This window comes from Miscanthus floridulus, chromosome 14, assembly GCF_019320115.1.
Source record: "Miscanthus floridulus cultivar M001 chromosome 14, ASM1932011v1, whole genome shotgun sequence".
NCBI lineage: Eukaryota > Viridiplantae > Streptophyta > Magnoliopsida > Poales > Poaceae > Miscanthus > Miscanthus floridulus.
This window is the reverse complement of record NC_089593.1, coordinates 38,247,583-38,262,927: the sequence shown is the minus strand read 5'-3', so window position 1 is coordinate 38,262,927 and position 15,345 is coordinate 38,247,583. Positions and strand designations below refer to the sequence as shown.

At 45.4% G+C, this 15,345-nt stretch overlaps 1 protein-coding gene across 1 annotated transcript; it reads right to left on the bottom strand.

Moving 5' to 3' along the window:
• Window positions 1–3,710: 3,710 nt before the first annotated feature.
• On the bottom strand, window positions 3,711–12,027 carry LOC136503368 (uncharacterized). The gene is made up of 2 exons (XM_066498464.1): window positions 11,895–12,027; window positions 3,711–4,108 (listed from the first exon to the last, which is right to left on the bottom strand). The coding sequence occupies exons 1-2, from the start codon at window positions 12,025–12,027 to the stop codon at window positions 3,711–3,713; spliced, it is 531 nt and encodes a 176-aa protein (XP_066354561.1).
• Window positions 12,028–15,345: the final 3,318 nt, after the last annotated feature.

The window sequence follows — 15,345 nt, the reverse complement described above, 5'->3', positions numbered from 1 at the left end:
GAGTAAACAACTAACTCATGTGACCGACTATGAGAAATAGCAAGTCCATACTCCATAGTGCCTTTGATATAACGCAAAATGCGTTTGATGAGAGAAAAGTGAGACTCCCGAGGGTCATGCTATATAAACAGACTTGTTGAACAGCATGAGCAATATTTGGCCGTGTAAGAGTCAAGTATTGTAAGGCACCAGCAAGACTGCGATAGAGAGTTGGATTGGCAACTGGTGGTCCATCTTGGGCGGATAGATTGGAATGAATCTCAAGCGGGGTTTGACAAGGATTACATGAAGACATATTTGCCTTAGCCAAAATTTCAGCAGCATATTTAGCTTGAGATAGAAAGAGACCTATGGATGATCATTGAGCAGAAACTCCCAGGAAGTAATGAAGTTTACCAAGATCTATCATGGCAAATTCCTGCTGTAGAGAGCCAATAATATGTTGAAGAAGATGTTGAGAGGAAGCTATCAATATGATATCGTCCACATACAACAATAGGTAGGCCACATCTGCCCCATTAGTGTAGATGAACAATGAGTTGTCACAATGAGAAGCCCGGAAACCAGTCGAGGTGATGAATGCCTAGAATCGGCTGTACCAAGCTCGTGGAGCATGTTTGAGGCCATGGAGATCTTTGTTAAGCTTGCACACATAATTAGGCCATGCTAGATCAACAAACCTAGGAGGTTGTTGGTAGTAGATAATTTCATTGAGAGTGCCATGTAAGAATGCATTTTTAACGTCTAACTAATGAATAGGCCAATCACTAGAAATGGCAAGAGATAATACCGTCCGAATGGTTGCAGGCTTGACCACCAGACTGAATGTTTCATCATAATCAAGACCGTGCTTCTGAGAGAAACCACGTACGACCCAGCGAGCCTTGTACCGAGCTAGAGATCCATCAGCATTGAGTTTGTGGCGATAGAGACATTTGCTTGAGACAATATTAGCATGTGGTGGTGGTGGTACAAGGTCCCATGTCTAATTTGCAAGAAGAGCACCATATTCTTCCTCCATAGCATGCTTCCAATTTGGATCTGAGAGGGCACCTCGATATGTAGTTGGAAGTGAGCTAATATCTGTAAAGCCCATAGATGAAACCGCAGACAAGTTGAAATGTTGTCGCGGTTGACTGATGCCAGACTTGCCCCTGGTTTGCATAGCATGCTGATTAGTAATAGGAGAAATGGGAACAATAGGTGCTTGTGAGGAGCAGAGAGCAGCCGGTATAATAGTGGAGGTGGAGCCAGAGAGTGCCACCACGGCTGAGGGTGCTGTAGTAGCTATGGGCGTGGGCATTGTTGCTGTTGTAGGCACAGGTGCTGCAGTAGTAGTAGGCGTAGGTGCTGGTGCTGCAGTAGCAGTGGGCGTAGGAGCTGGTGATGCTGCTATTAATGGCGCCATTGTTGCAGAGGGTGACTCTGCTGTAGCTGTGGAGCCAGAGGGTGCTGTTGGTGCCACAAGAGATTGTCGGCGCGTGTACACCTGTGTGACTAGCGGCCGATAGGAGGCACTGGCCACAGATGGTAGCACCTGATCGCTAGAGTGCCTGAGTCATAGGCCCAGACCAGGAATAGTGGCACTCGGTCCTAGTGTTGTCCTGGACCGACAACAGGGAGCGCACCAGCGCTCGGTCCTGGTTGGTGTCTCGAACTAGCAACAGGAGCATGCACCTCGCTGGCGCTAGACTCCAGCCTATGATGCACATCAGCTGCTATGGATGCCATACCTAGACCCGGCTATTGCCAATTTCTAGTGCCAGGGGTGGGCGCTGCTGTCGATGGAGTGGCAACACTGGCGCCTAGTGTGGCCGCTGAAGGACTAGTGGGACCTGATGTCGCCATGGGGAAAATGCCTGGCACCTCTAGAGCAGTATCTGTGTCATCCAAAAAATTATAGACACTCAAAGGTGCCAGTGAGCCGCGTGCAAAAGGAAATTGGTTTTCGTCAAAGATTACATGACGAGAGATGATCATACGATTTGTAGAAAAGGTCAAGGCAACAATAACCTTTGTGGTTATCCGGGAAACCAAGGAGGACACATTCGGTAGAGCGCGGAGCAAGTTTATGAGGCATGGTGGCTGATAAATTAGGATAACAACGACATCCGAAAACGCGGAGGTGATCATAAGTGGGGGGGGGGGTGTGCCAAATAGAATTTGATGGGGAGTTTGATTGTGAAGCGTTTTGGTGGGGTGTAGATTAAAAAGATGAGTAGCGGTGTGAAGGGACTTGACCCAATAGGCAGGAGGCATAGAAGTTTGAAATAGCAAGGTGCGCATGATATTGTTGGTGGACCGAATAACGCGTTCAGCCTTGCCGTTCTGTTGGGATGTATGGGGGCAAGAAAGGCGAAGATGAATGCCTTGTTCAAGAAAGAATGAGCGAGCAACATTATTGTCGAATTCATGACCATTTTAGCTTTGAACAAATTGTATACGACAATTGAAATGAGTGAACACATAGCTATGAAAATGGCGTAAGGTTGTGAATGTTTCAGATTTTAGTTTGAGAGGAAAAGTCCATAAATAATGAGTGAAATCTTCCAAACACACAAGATAGTATTTAAACCCGGATGTGCTCATGATGGGGGACGTCCACAAGTCACAGTGAATCAATTTGAAAGGTCTGGAAGCCCTTGACAAGGAATTGGAGAAGGACAAGTGAGTATGACGACCCAACTGACATGCATGGCACAAAGAAGTGTCATGAGTACTAGGAGTAACAGAAATTGACTTATTGGAGCGCAAGCGTGAAAGGACTTCGACGCCGGGATGTCCCAACCGCTGGTGCCAAGTCATCTCCATTGTTGCAAGGAGGGCGCTGGGAGGAGTTGTGGACGTCAAAAGGAGCGGGTATAGGTCTCTAGAACTATCACATCAGTGGAGCACCATCCTGGTGTGGAGATCCTTCATAGATAAACCAAAGGGGTCAATTCAACGGAACAAGAATTATCTTTAGTGAATTGACAAACTGAAACAAGATTTGTTATGAGGTGGGGTGAAACAAGGACATTGGAAAAGATGTAGGGGGTGGATGGGGTTAGGAAGCAAAGTGTTACCAGAACACGTGATGGGTAAACTGGTACCATTACCTACAATGATATTTGAGTTGGAAGGAACGAAGGAATTGATGGAAGAGAGATTACCAGATGATGATGAAAGATGCGAGGATGCACCGGAGTCCATGAACCAAGTAGCGTTTGGTTGCTACAGGGTCATAGTGTTGAAGGCATTGGCCAAGGCAGCCTGGTTCTAGGTCGCCGTTAGATCAACAGGAGCAACAGCTGAAGGAGTGTCGTAGGCGACATAATTGTAGACACCATAGGGGTAGCTCGGCTGGGTAGCAGCAGCAACATGTGCCTGTGCCGGTGGAGGACGGAGTTGGTGTTGAAACATCCTAGAGCTGGGGCGAGCGCCCATGATTCCTTGGCTAGGCATAGGCCACATTTGGAAGGAGCCACTCCACGGGGGTTGGCCCATGGACGAGGAGCACGCCAGCTGTTGTTGTTGCCCCTGCCCTTCCCCTTGCCGGGCCCCCAAGGGCGAGACGGGGGACGAGATGCCGTTGGCGTAGGTGGTGCAGTGAAGGCAGCAGTAGGTGCTGACGTAGAAGCACGAGGAGTCACGGGGACACCGCTGGATGCAGTGAAGGCGGTAGCCGAGGTGGATGCCGGGAGCTCGGACTCCTCTAGAGTAAGGAGCGACTAGGCCTCAAGGAACGAGGGCAGAGGAGTCTTCATCTTCAATATGGAGGCCATGCCACGGAGGGGCTTGTTGATGCCGCGGAGGAGGGCGAGCAATAGGGTAGGATCGCTGACCGGTTGATCCAAATCAGCGAGCCCATCAGCGAGGTCTTTGAGCCGCTGTGCATATTCAAGTACCAGCAAATCGCCCTGGGACAAAGAGCAGAACTTGGCTTCAAGAGTCATGGCACGAGATGCTTTGTTGTCGAGGAAGAGATTGGCCGCCTTGGTCCATATGGTGTGGGCAGAGGCGCCGCTCTCCATGATGAGGCGCTTCACGCGGGGGGACGACGACGAGTAGATGAGAGAGTGGATTGAGCAATCAATCGCCAACCATGTAGCATCAGGAGCTTCGGGTGCTGGGTGCCATCGATGTGAGATAGCACACCAAATTTTCCGGCGAGAGTGAGGAATAATTCACGCCAAGTAGAATAATTGGGTGGATTGAGTTCGAGGGCGAAGGGGATATGAGTTTTGACATTGATCGTGGCGAGAGCCGAAGCCAAGCTCGGGCCGGGGTTGGGAGGAGGGAGAGCAGCGACGATGGCTGCAGCCTGGGCGTCGTCATCTACCATGGAGGAGGAAGGAGGGAGGAGGGACACGAGGTAGGAGAGCAGTCAGGATCGGTAATCAGGCTGATACCATGATAGTAATTGGCTTAGCACTATCCATTCATTGAGCAACAGTTTAAATAGAGATTACATGACTCTTCACATGATTACATGACTCTTCACATAATGGGGCTCTTCAATCTAGACTTATCATATTCTAGACCATACGTATTCTAATACATGTTCTTTGAATAGAAAAAAAATCTGCAATGGCCTTTTCAAGACCCAGCTTGATTGAGCTGGTTGGATCATCAACCAAACTTAATAGTACGATTAAACTTGTAAAGCCACCACTTCGGTTTTTTTTTCTCTGAGTATAGCACCAAATGTAGAGTCTTCCCCCCCTTCTCTGTATCTCTTTTTTCATTCTGCATTTACAATGAAAATCAGTAAAAATAAATAATACAACTAAAGTACTTAGCAATTATTATTTTTAGTAAAGCACGAAATAGGCAGAGTTCCTCTTCCTTGCTTTCGACGTAGCCCCATAGCCTGCCCTTGGCATTTGGCAGTGCAGCCCCTCTCCTGCTATGCAATATGCTTCCGTCAACGCGCCCTGTCCTTCTCAGCAACTATATGTTTATGTGGGCGAGGAGGTCATAAAAATATTAAAATATAAAAAAGTATGTCCCGAACTAAAATATCAGGAACTAGTGCTTTGAGTCACTACAAATCCACGTGACATCGATAGAAATTGCTCATGTAAGGTATGGTATCTATTCCCTATAATATATTGATTAAATGATGTATTTAATTTAATTGTATTGGAGGATGTGGATCTATCCAGTTTATGTTCTGTCCCTATTGTGTAGAAGTTAGTTGTGTGTCTATTTTTCATTTACCATTCCATAGATATTGCATATCTGGAAAATTTAAGATTCAATTTATAGAACACAATATTGTACTCTCATTAATATTGGATTTTCAGAGAATAAGTATCATCTTTTACTAGCCTCGATCACTTGTTCACAACTTTCACTAGCCTCTGCCACCCTATCACTTCCATGCCACTAAAACTCATGGACGTCATCATCATCCTTTTCTTTGTTTTCCTCTTTGTCACCATCTCGATCATGATGTCATCATCACCCCTTTCTTCGCTCTCCTCTTTGTCACCATCTCGATCATCAACCACCCTTTGTTCATTCCCCTGCTCCTCAAATGTCTCTACGTTACATGAGCCCCCGATATACCTAGAACAATCACGCATGGGCAATGTCACAATGCAAATCAATACATAATATATGTCTGGTATGAAGTTTGGCTCTTGATGTGAAGATGGCCCTCTTGGGCAAGAGTGTCCCTAGGCCTGTGCAGGCTGTGTGACTAATTAGGGCCTCGAAATCCAAGGGGCCATGCTAATATAAGTACCCTAAGTATATATTATGTTTTATGCTTTGTTTCAAGCATCCGTAAAAGTCTAAAATGCCCAAGCTAAATCTAATATGTAGTCTATCATGGTGGTAGATGGTTTTTACATCCTGCATTGTGTTTCTCTGCTCTCGCGAAAGGCAAATCAAGGAGATAGTTATTTGATGTCTAGTTCTAATAAATTGTTTATCTTTTTGTTGATCCATACTATTCTATATTTTTTTAAAATATGTTATATTTTATGTTATTATTGTTTTAGTTTGACACTTAATTGAGTTGTAAGGGTCTTTGGATGGCTAGAGGGGTGAATAGCCTAATTAAAATTTCTTGAAAGGAGTCCTAATAAAACTATGCCTAGATTTGTTTTTGCAAGACTATGGTGAGAGCAACCTACACAATTTTAGTATCAAGACTATGAACAAAATTAAGGTACTAGAATTGAACAGACTATCTTCGTTTGCTCCCTAGGATGACAAGTCCTAATATCACTACTTTATGAATTTTAAGAACACAATGTAAAGCACAAGAATAGAGTGATCAAATGTGATACAACCCAAGGGATGGCAAAAGATATATCCTTGTGGTTCGGTGACTTGCTGGTCACCTATATCCACATTGAGGCGAGTCCTAGGATCATCACTTCTCTACCAAGACTCAACCCCGCAAGGTTGCCTCCTCCACTTGAGGGCTTGGTCTCTAAGCCGGCTCGGTCAAAAGACACTCTCAACACTAATGTTCCCTAAAGTTGCTCTTTGCTAACTCCAACGAGGATGAGCATAAGAGACTCTGACAAATCACCTCCAGAGCATCTCACAATTTTTAATTTGAGTGCTTCAACGGAGTCCTGTTGCACCAAGCCGTCTAGGTGGAGGCAAGCATCAAGACTAACAAGCAAACTATGTAGCCACTCGATACAATATCTAAAAGTAAATGCATTAAGATCACACTAATTTATATCTAAAGATGCAATCACTAGCAAGCAAATGAGAGTGGAAGCTTAACTTGAGCTCTAGTGTGTGTGGATATCAGTTAGGGGTTCCAAGAGTTGTAAAATGTTTGGCCACACACTTTATTTATATCCCCACTCAAGAAACTAGTTGTCACCAACCTCCAATAGATTTTTTGAGAGCATTGGAGAGCTCTGGTGAGTCACCGGAGTCCACTATCAGAGCTCGCTCAATGGTCACTAACAACCTATCAGAGGTAGCCATTACTAGTGCTAAGTTCTAGTGTTGTGCTCTCCTGTGGTCACTGAACAACTCCAGTGAGTGTTAAACCTGGCGCGCACAAAAATATCGTCTCTGTTGAGACACTATGATGTTGAGCTCCGGCGACATTAACGGAGAACTCTAGTGCCCGTTTTGGATCAACGGAGGACAATATGTAGATATGCTTATCAAACCAATTTTTAGAGTCAAATACTATAAAAATTAAGCACCCACCAATTTATTGATAGCAATCTTTACTAATATATATATATATGTATATATATATATATGTATATATATATATGTATAGCACACAAATAAATCAAACTATCCTTGCATGCAACAAATTTTGAATCTTAACTATACAAAATCATAAATCAATTAAGAGATATGATACCTCCAATTAATCCCGATCCAAACCATTCCAAACATAATAGTAATTCTACAACAAAACCATGTAACCAAATCAACACATGGGAACTCAAGATAAGGAGTGAAGGATTTGAAGGAGGTACCTTCTTGGAGCAAATTCCCCTCAATTTAGGTCTTTTTGATGGAGATCTACACACATGTGGCCGGCTGGTGGATGCCACGCCCGATGAGTTAGGTTTGGTTGTTGGAGGAGAAAGGGAATGAAGTGAGAAGAAAGAAGACATGCACATGTGGCTATATAGGCTTGCTCATGTCAATTGCAATGGCGTGACCAAGCCTACCACGTCATCTCCACATGGCTAGTTCCCTCTTCAAGTGCCAGCATGGTACCTCAAGTTACGCCATGACCTCTGGCCTTATTCAAACGGTTTGTGTTCTGAAAATCAGTGTTCGTAGAGGACGACGACAACAACTGGTGTCAGCCAAACGCTAGAGCAGCAGTAGAGGCCACGTCTGCACGCTGAAGCAACTGGAACCCATAGCAACATTGTGAAATAGCTCGAGCGGTAGTGGCAAGAGAAAAGTGAGAAAAAGAGGATGAATACAAGGGCAAAAGGAACATCTAACTCTCAATCTGAGAAATTGATAAAATAACCGTTATACTATCTTACAACAAATGATCATCACCTTGTTTGTTGATGCTAAATTTTGGCTTATGCTAAAATGTTGTGAGAGGAAAACACTTGAAAGGATCAAGATGCCCAAGAGGGGGGGTAAATTGGGCTAATTCTAAAATTCTTTGCAATAATTAAACCCTATACTTAGCCCACTTCACCCCTTGTGCCTATAATGTGATTCTAATGATCTATCGCACAAAAGTTTAGCACTCTAAGTTCCAATCCTACTCTAGCATGGCAATTCTAAGTATGTAAAGACAAGAATTGAATTGCTCAAAAGTAAATGCTCAAAGTAAAGAGAGGAGAAGGAACGTGGCAATGTTTTGGCGAGGTATCGGAGAGTTGCTACTCCCCACTACTAGTCCTCGTTGGAGCACCCACGCAAGGGTGTTGCTCCCCCTTGATCCGCGCAAGGATCAAGTGCTCTCTATAGGTTGATTCTTCGACACTCTGTTGCGGTGAATCACCCACAACCGCTCACAACTAGAGTTGGGTCATTCACAAGCTCCACCGGATGATCACCAAACTCCCAATCACCACAAAGCCGTCTAGGTGATGCCAATCACCAAGAGTAACAAGCAAGAACTCTCACTTGACCACAACAAGCCTAATGAGAAGGGTGGATGCACACTTGCTACTCTCTTTTTGCTAATGAGGCCTTAATCTTGGATTCTTAAATCTCAATCACCTCGCTAGGCTCTTGCTCTCCTTGGCACTCTCAAGGGTGTTTCTCAGCTGTTGAAATGGGCAAGAGTACTCCCTTGAGTGAATATAGGAAGTATTTATACCCCCTCATTCAAAACGAACCGCTATGTGCCTCTACGGGGTGACCGGATGCTCCGATCAAGTTGACCGGATGCTCCGGTCAGTTCTCTCAGCCACTGAGCCGTTAAGTTGTGACTGGACTCTGACCTGTGTCTGGTCAGCACTGATCGGACGTGTCCGGTCACAAAAACTTCTCTCTAGAACCTTACAGATGTTGACCGGACTCTAGCACCCAACGTCTGGTCACTTTGCTGCTCAGCGTCCGGTTAGTAGCCGGAACCTGACCAACATCCGGTCAACACTAACCGGACGCGTCTGATCAGGATTCTCCGTCTCTGGAACCTTACTGGAGTTGATCAGACTCTAGCACCCAGCGTTCGATCACATTTCACTCAGCGTCCGGTCGCAACCAGACGACTTCTCCTTGATCAAATGAATTGACCGGACTCTGCGCCAGCGTTCGGTCAACATTTGACCCTCCATTCACTTCAAACTCGCAATCATATGTGTTAATGAAGTTTGCTCCAATTGATCTAAGGGCTACTTTGGAGCTGCCTAGTGCTAGATTTAACAAATGTGCACCACACCTAACCCACTAGACTCACCTAGGTCAATCTACTAGTCCATACCCCCTTAATAGTATGACCAAAGGAAAAACAATGTCCTAAACTACTCTAAATGTCTCTTCAACACCAAACGACACTTAGAACTAGTCCATCCTTAACCTTGTCATCCATCCTTTGAAAACCAAAACGATTTCCATCGTAGGGGCATGACAACCATGATTGCCCAATCAATTGCCATTACCATGACCTAACTTAATTGTATCTACAAAACACATGGTAGTCACAGTAATCTCGTATTGTCATTAATCACCGAAACCCAACTAGGGGCCTAGATGCTTTCAATCTCCCCCTTTTTGGTGATTGATGAAAATACAACCTCGAGTATGTAAAAGAGATGAGGTTTTAACATGCTTGGTTCATATAAGCTTTGACAATAAGAACAAAAGAGTTAGGCAAGCTTATATGACCCAAGCCAATATGATGTACTCAATAGATATGAAATAAGCATGAGTACAAGAAATAAAGCTCACTTGCATCGGAGTAAAACACGGAAGAAAAGCAAATGAGCATAACCAAGTGACATGACATATATAAAGATCAAAGTAGAGAGCACACATGTCACATATCACATAAATATCACTATCACATAAGTATCACGATCACACATATGTAATTCAATGCATGAAAGTAAACATGAATGTGTAATAATGTATCACACATAAAAAGCCAAATATAATAGATAAGCTCCCCCTAGATATATCACTCCCCCTAAGTCTATCATACTCGATCCCTCTCCCCCTTTGGCGTCAAGCACCAAAACCTAAGGGTCGGTCGGTAGGGCTGGAGCAGATGAGTCAGGCGCTGAAGTGCGGTGAGCGATCTAGAACTGTGTAGCATCATCCTCTGATCCAGAGCTCTGAGCTGTATGACCCTCTGTCGCTGGAAGTGAAGCTAAAGCAGTCTGGATCGGATCTAGGACTGGTGCGGCCTATGACTCTATAGGTATCACTGCAGCAGACGGCTCTGATGATGCAATAGATGAAGAGAGCGTCTTTGTAGTCCAAGTAATAGGAGCAACTGTGGAAGGACTAGGGACATGTAGATCTAACGGTGTCAGCTGCCCTGTCAACTCACTGAAGGTAGCACCAAGGCTCCTGAAATTGGGGTATCTGTTACAAGCATCGACGAGGTCTGAGTCGGTGTGAAGGAAAGACCCTAGGTTGTCAAAGGTAAGGCAAACCACTAGGACACTTGCTCTGTCGATGAAGCAAAATGTGGAGCTGGCTATCCCTGACTCTGAAGCCCACTAGGATGTACAACTAGAGTTTGTGAAGTGGTGGCAGGCTGGTTGAGCTGAGGTGTAAGCTGTGGCGGTGGAGCTCCAATAGTAGTAACAACATGCTGCATAAACCTAAGTAATTGTTGCTGAATAAGGAGCTGCTGCTGCTGCATGGCCTACTGCTGCTACTGGATGGCCTACTGCTGTCGCTAGAACTCGTCCTATCTAGCCTGAACCTATGCTAGAGCAGCTGCTGTCTCTTGGGCCTGGTGAGCCTGATCTTGCCTCATCCGCTCAAGTATAGCCATAAGAGAAGGGTCTGTCTGCGATGCCAGTGGAGCTGAGCTAGAGCCACTGGCCTCACTGTCATGTCGTCGTGGAGGCATCTGAGGGATATCCTAGTAGTCATCATCTGAACTATCATTGGGATCACTCTCAACCATACCCTCCTATTGTGCATCTAGCTGTTCCTCCTCTATCACTGCAATGCCCCTGATAGTCTCATCCTACTAGGCTGCAGACTCTAGCACCTCTAGGCGACGACGTGGTTGGCTGCACTATGACGGAGCATCTAAGTCATGTTATATGCTGGAAACTTTGTAGTAGCACCAAAATACTCTGCCAACATCTTAGGAGGTCTCACTATGACTGCCCTATGAATCAGAAATGTGATCTAGTGAGCATACGGTAGCTGTCTATGTCCTCTGAATCCCTCTACAAGTGTATCATCCATCTCAGAAAGAATGACATCTCATACATCAAATATAGTCTGTTGGATCAGGGAGTTCAGTAGCCACAACTGTATGCGAGTCAATCCCTTAGGATATCCCATCCTCAGTAGCAGGGTCCTCCTCATGATAGCATCAAGTAGTCTAGCTGTAGGAGTAAGATCCTTGGGTGTCCTACTCGACCCCTCGCCGAATGGCTCTGTGAAGCAAGGTCAGATGAGATCTGTGGGAGGCACGAGACCACCATGAGGGCGTCTAGGAGGCTTTGTATGACCATAACAAACCTCATGTAGGCAAATGGGTGACTCATGAAGCCTGAGTATCTCTTTGACCCTGAAGCTCATCAGCCTGTAGTCATGGCCTCTGAAAGCAAAGTGAATGAATCTGTGCCATGGGTCAATCCAAAGTGTAGCATAGAACTCACGGATCCAAGATGGAACATATCTGCCTGTCCGTCCAAGTAAGTCTATCAGCCCTAGCAAGTAAGAGAGGTGAGGGTGGATCTGCTCTCTAGCTGCTACTATAATGGCCTCAATAGAGCATACTCTCTGAGATCTAAAAGTCACACCACTGTTCAAATAAGCATTATAGAAGTCCTCCTGTAGTGGTGTATAGAAACCCTCTAAAGCACGCTCGTCCCTCCTCGGCAGGAACCAGTCCTCGAACTGAACAAATTTGAGCTGTTGCACCTGCTTGGCCATGGCGGCCCTCAAGTCCAGGTGAGTCACTGGAGGCGGACCCTATGGTCTAGGAGGCAGACGAGAACCCCTCCTCTATGTCTCTAGCCTCAGTGTCACCTGGGTACGCGTACAACTAGAGCGGCGAAGCTGTGGCTGAGATGCCTGCTCTGTCTCCTCTGTCTACTCTCCCTCCTGAGTCTACTCAGCACCCTCTGACTACACTGGTGGCTGTGACTGTTGCTGTGGCTCCCCCTAAGGCTGAGTCTCCTCCAAAACAACACATCGTCCCTCAAGCATGACAGTCCTAGCTGGACTACCATGATGACGCTCAACCTACTCAATGGCTGCCCTCTATGCTGGTGAAAGTTGAACTGCAATGACAACACCACTTCGAGCACCTCCTCTCTCTGCACGCTCTACAGCGGCTGCTACTGCTGCTGCTCTCGCTGTATCAGCATCTACAAACTTTTGCTTCTTGGATGTAGTCTTCTTTGTCCCCTTGCCTTTCACCTCAGTAGGCAAGCGAGGTGGAGGCTTTGGATCCTCATCACCTGGACCACCTCCGGCATTCTTCACACGTGCCATTGATGGAGCTAGAAAGAACAACTGTCACTAACAAGAATCAACTGCCAACTGTCACTTTTGAGGCTTGGCCTCGATCCGTACTCGCGAGATTGGCCCCGAGTTGACTCACAACTACCAAAGTGACCTCAGAAACATCGACTCGCTGCACGATAGAATAGATCGGATATATGAATAATTTCAATATACATCTAGATATACGAAACCCTAAGAAGCAAGCAATAGGTACGAAATTTGAATCAAGGGCTTGCTACCTGACGAAATCAAACGACCCGATGATGAATCAGTAGAGGAAAGAGTCGTGGGGCACCACCGGAATCGACAACGGCAGGTTAGGGTTCGACAAGGCAATGCGGGGCTGGACTCGGCAATGGAGGTGCTAGGGCTCGGGTGCGTGGCGCTGGTGATGTCGGCACGGTGGTAGGGAGCAAGGCGCGGCGCGGCGGCTAGGGCAGGTGGCGCTAGCTGATGCGTGAGCACGGCGTTGCTAGGGCATGGCAGTGTGGGAGCAGCGCGGTCGTGTGGAGCAGTGGCGCGAGCATGGTCGGCGAGGGCTTGGTGGTGCAGCACGGTGGTGTAGGACGGTTGGTCGACGGCGGTGCGAGCAATGCGTGGTGGGCGCCGTGGAGAGGGCGCGGCGGCTACGGAGGCACGATGGACTTAGGTCAAACGGCGGCGCGTTATATTGTGGCCCCTACACATGACAGATATGGAAAGGAATAGAGTTTAGAATCCGCACGACATCAACTGACCGGACGCTCTGGTGGCAACGACCGGATGCTGCCACCCGGAGTCCGGTCGACAACAGAGAGGTCCAAAACCTCCCAAGTCACGACCAGACGCGTCCAATCACCATTGACCAGACGCAGCCAGAGTTCGGTCGATCCTTAGATCTTCTTCGCTTGACCAGACGCAGGAACGCCATTTGACCGGACGCTAGATGAACACGGTTTCAACGTCCGGTCACTCCTTCGTAGCTTTAGTCCACCTCCTGTGAACTGACCGGATGCTGGACTCTAGAGTCCGGTGCAGCGTCCGATCACTCTTTTTCAGCAAATCTTCAAAGTCCATTCGTACTGCATGTTCCCAATCAAGTCTCAACTTCAATAAGACCCAAATAAACACCAATTGGGACTGATGTGAGTGATTTCTCTCAAACCCTCAAAATTTTCAAAGTATTTTGCCTTAGGCTATAATTCTTTTTAAGAAAATAGGTAATAAAAGGGTGATTGAAGAGAAACGACAAAACAACATTCATGCATATGCAATGCAATACTTGAAAGTAATTCTAGTTGCTTGTCAAGTTTGATCCAAGGTTAAGCTTCTTCACACGCTTTTTGGCGGTTATCTTAACCATGTTAAACAAACCCTAAATACATTACCAAAAATTAAACATGTTGTATTTTACAATGCAATGCAAGGGACAACACAAGCTCATTTTCTAGTAAAGTTGCTAAAATCAAGCACATTGAGCTCATTCCTCAACCGACAAAATGTAGCCTCATCTAGTGGTTTAGTGCAGATATCCGTCAATTGATCCTCGGTCCTTACACCTTCTAATGATATATCATTCTGAGCAACATGATCTCTAAAAAAGTGATGATAGATATCTATGTGCTTGGTGCGAGAGTGTTGAACCAGATTATTAGCAAGCTTTACCGCACTCTCATTGTTACACAAAAGTGGTACCTTTTCTAGAACTACACCATAGTCTAGCAAAGTTTGCTTTATGTAAAGTATTTGTGCACAACAAGCACCCACAACAATGTATTCTGCTTCGGCGGTAGACAAAGCCACACTATTTTGCTTCTTGGAGGACCAAGACACAAGTGATCTACCAAGCAAATGCCACCCTCTGGATGTGCTTTTTCTATCAACTTTGCAACCGGCATAATCCGAATTAGAATAGCCAACTAATTCAAATCTAGCTCCTTTGGGATACCAAAGGCCAATGCTTGGTGTATGTTTAAGATACCTAAGGATTCTTTTAACGGCAATCAAATGAACTTCCTTAGGATTAGCTTGAAATCTAGCACACATACACACACTAAATATGATGTCGGGTCTAAATGCGATTAAATATAACAAGCTACCAATCATAGAGCAGTAGAGAGTTTGATCAATCATTTTACCTCCCTCATTTAGGTCAAGATGTCTATTAGATGGCATTGGTGTCTTGATTGGCTTACATTCATCCATATTGAACCTCTTGAGAAGATCCTTGGTATATTTTTCTTAAGAGATGAAAATCTCTTCTCTCATTTGCTTGACTTAAAAACCAACAAAGAATGTAAGCTATCCAATCATAGACATCTCGAACTCATTCGACATCAATTCACCAAATTCTTTACAAGAATCTTCATTTAATGATCTAAAGATGATATCATCAATATATACTTAACAAATGAAGATCTCTCCATCAAGCTTCTTGATGAATAGTATGGTGTAGACCTTCCCAATAGTGAAGCCCTTCTCAATGAGGAAATTCCGAAGGCGCTCATACCAAGCTCTTGGGGCTTACTTAAGCCCATATAGTGCCTTGGACAATCTATAAACATGATTAGGATATCTAGGGTCTTCAAACCCGGGAGGTTGATCAACATAGACTAGTTCATTAATAAAGCCATTTAAAAATGCACTTTAACATCCATTTGATATAATTTCATTTCATGATGTGATGCATATGCAAGGAGGATACGAATGGCTTCAAGTCTTGCAACTGGTGCAAAGGTCTCTCCAAAATCTAATCCTTCAACT

Coding starts and splice junctions, on each gene's coding strand:
- LOC136503368 (XM_066498464.1), bottom strand. CDS start 12,027: ATGGCCAAGCAGGTGCAACAGCTCAAATTTGTTCAGTTCGAGGACTGG. Junction 4,109..11,894: donor TAATGCTTATTTGAACAGTG/GTGTGACTTTTA, acceptor GATGGCACCCAG/CACCCGAAGCTCCTGATGCT.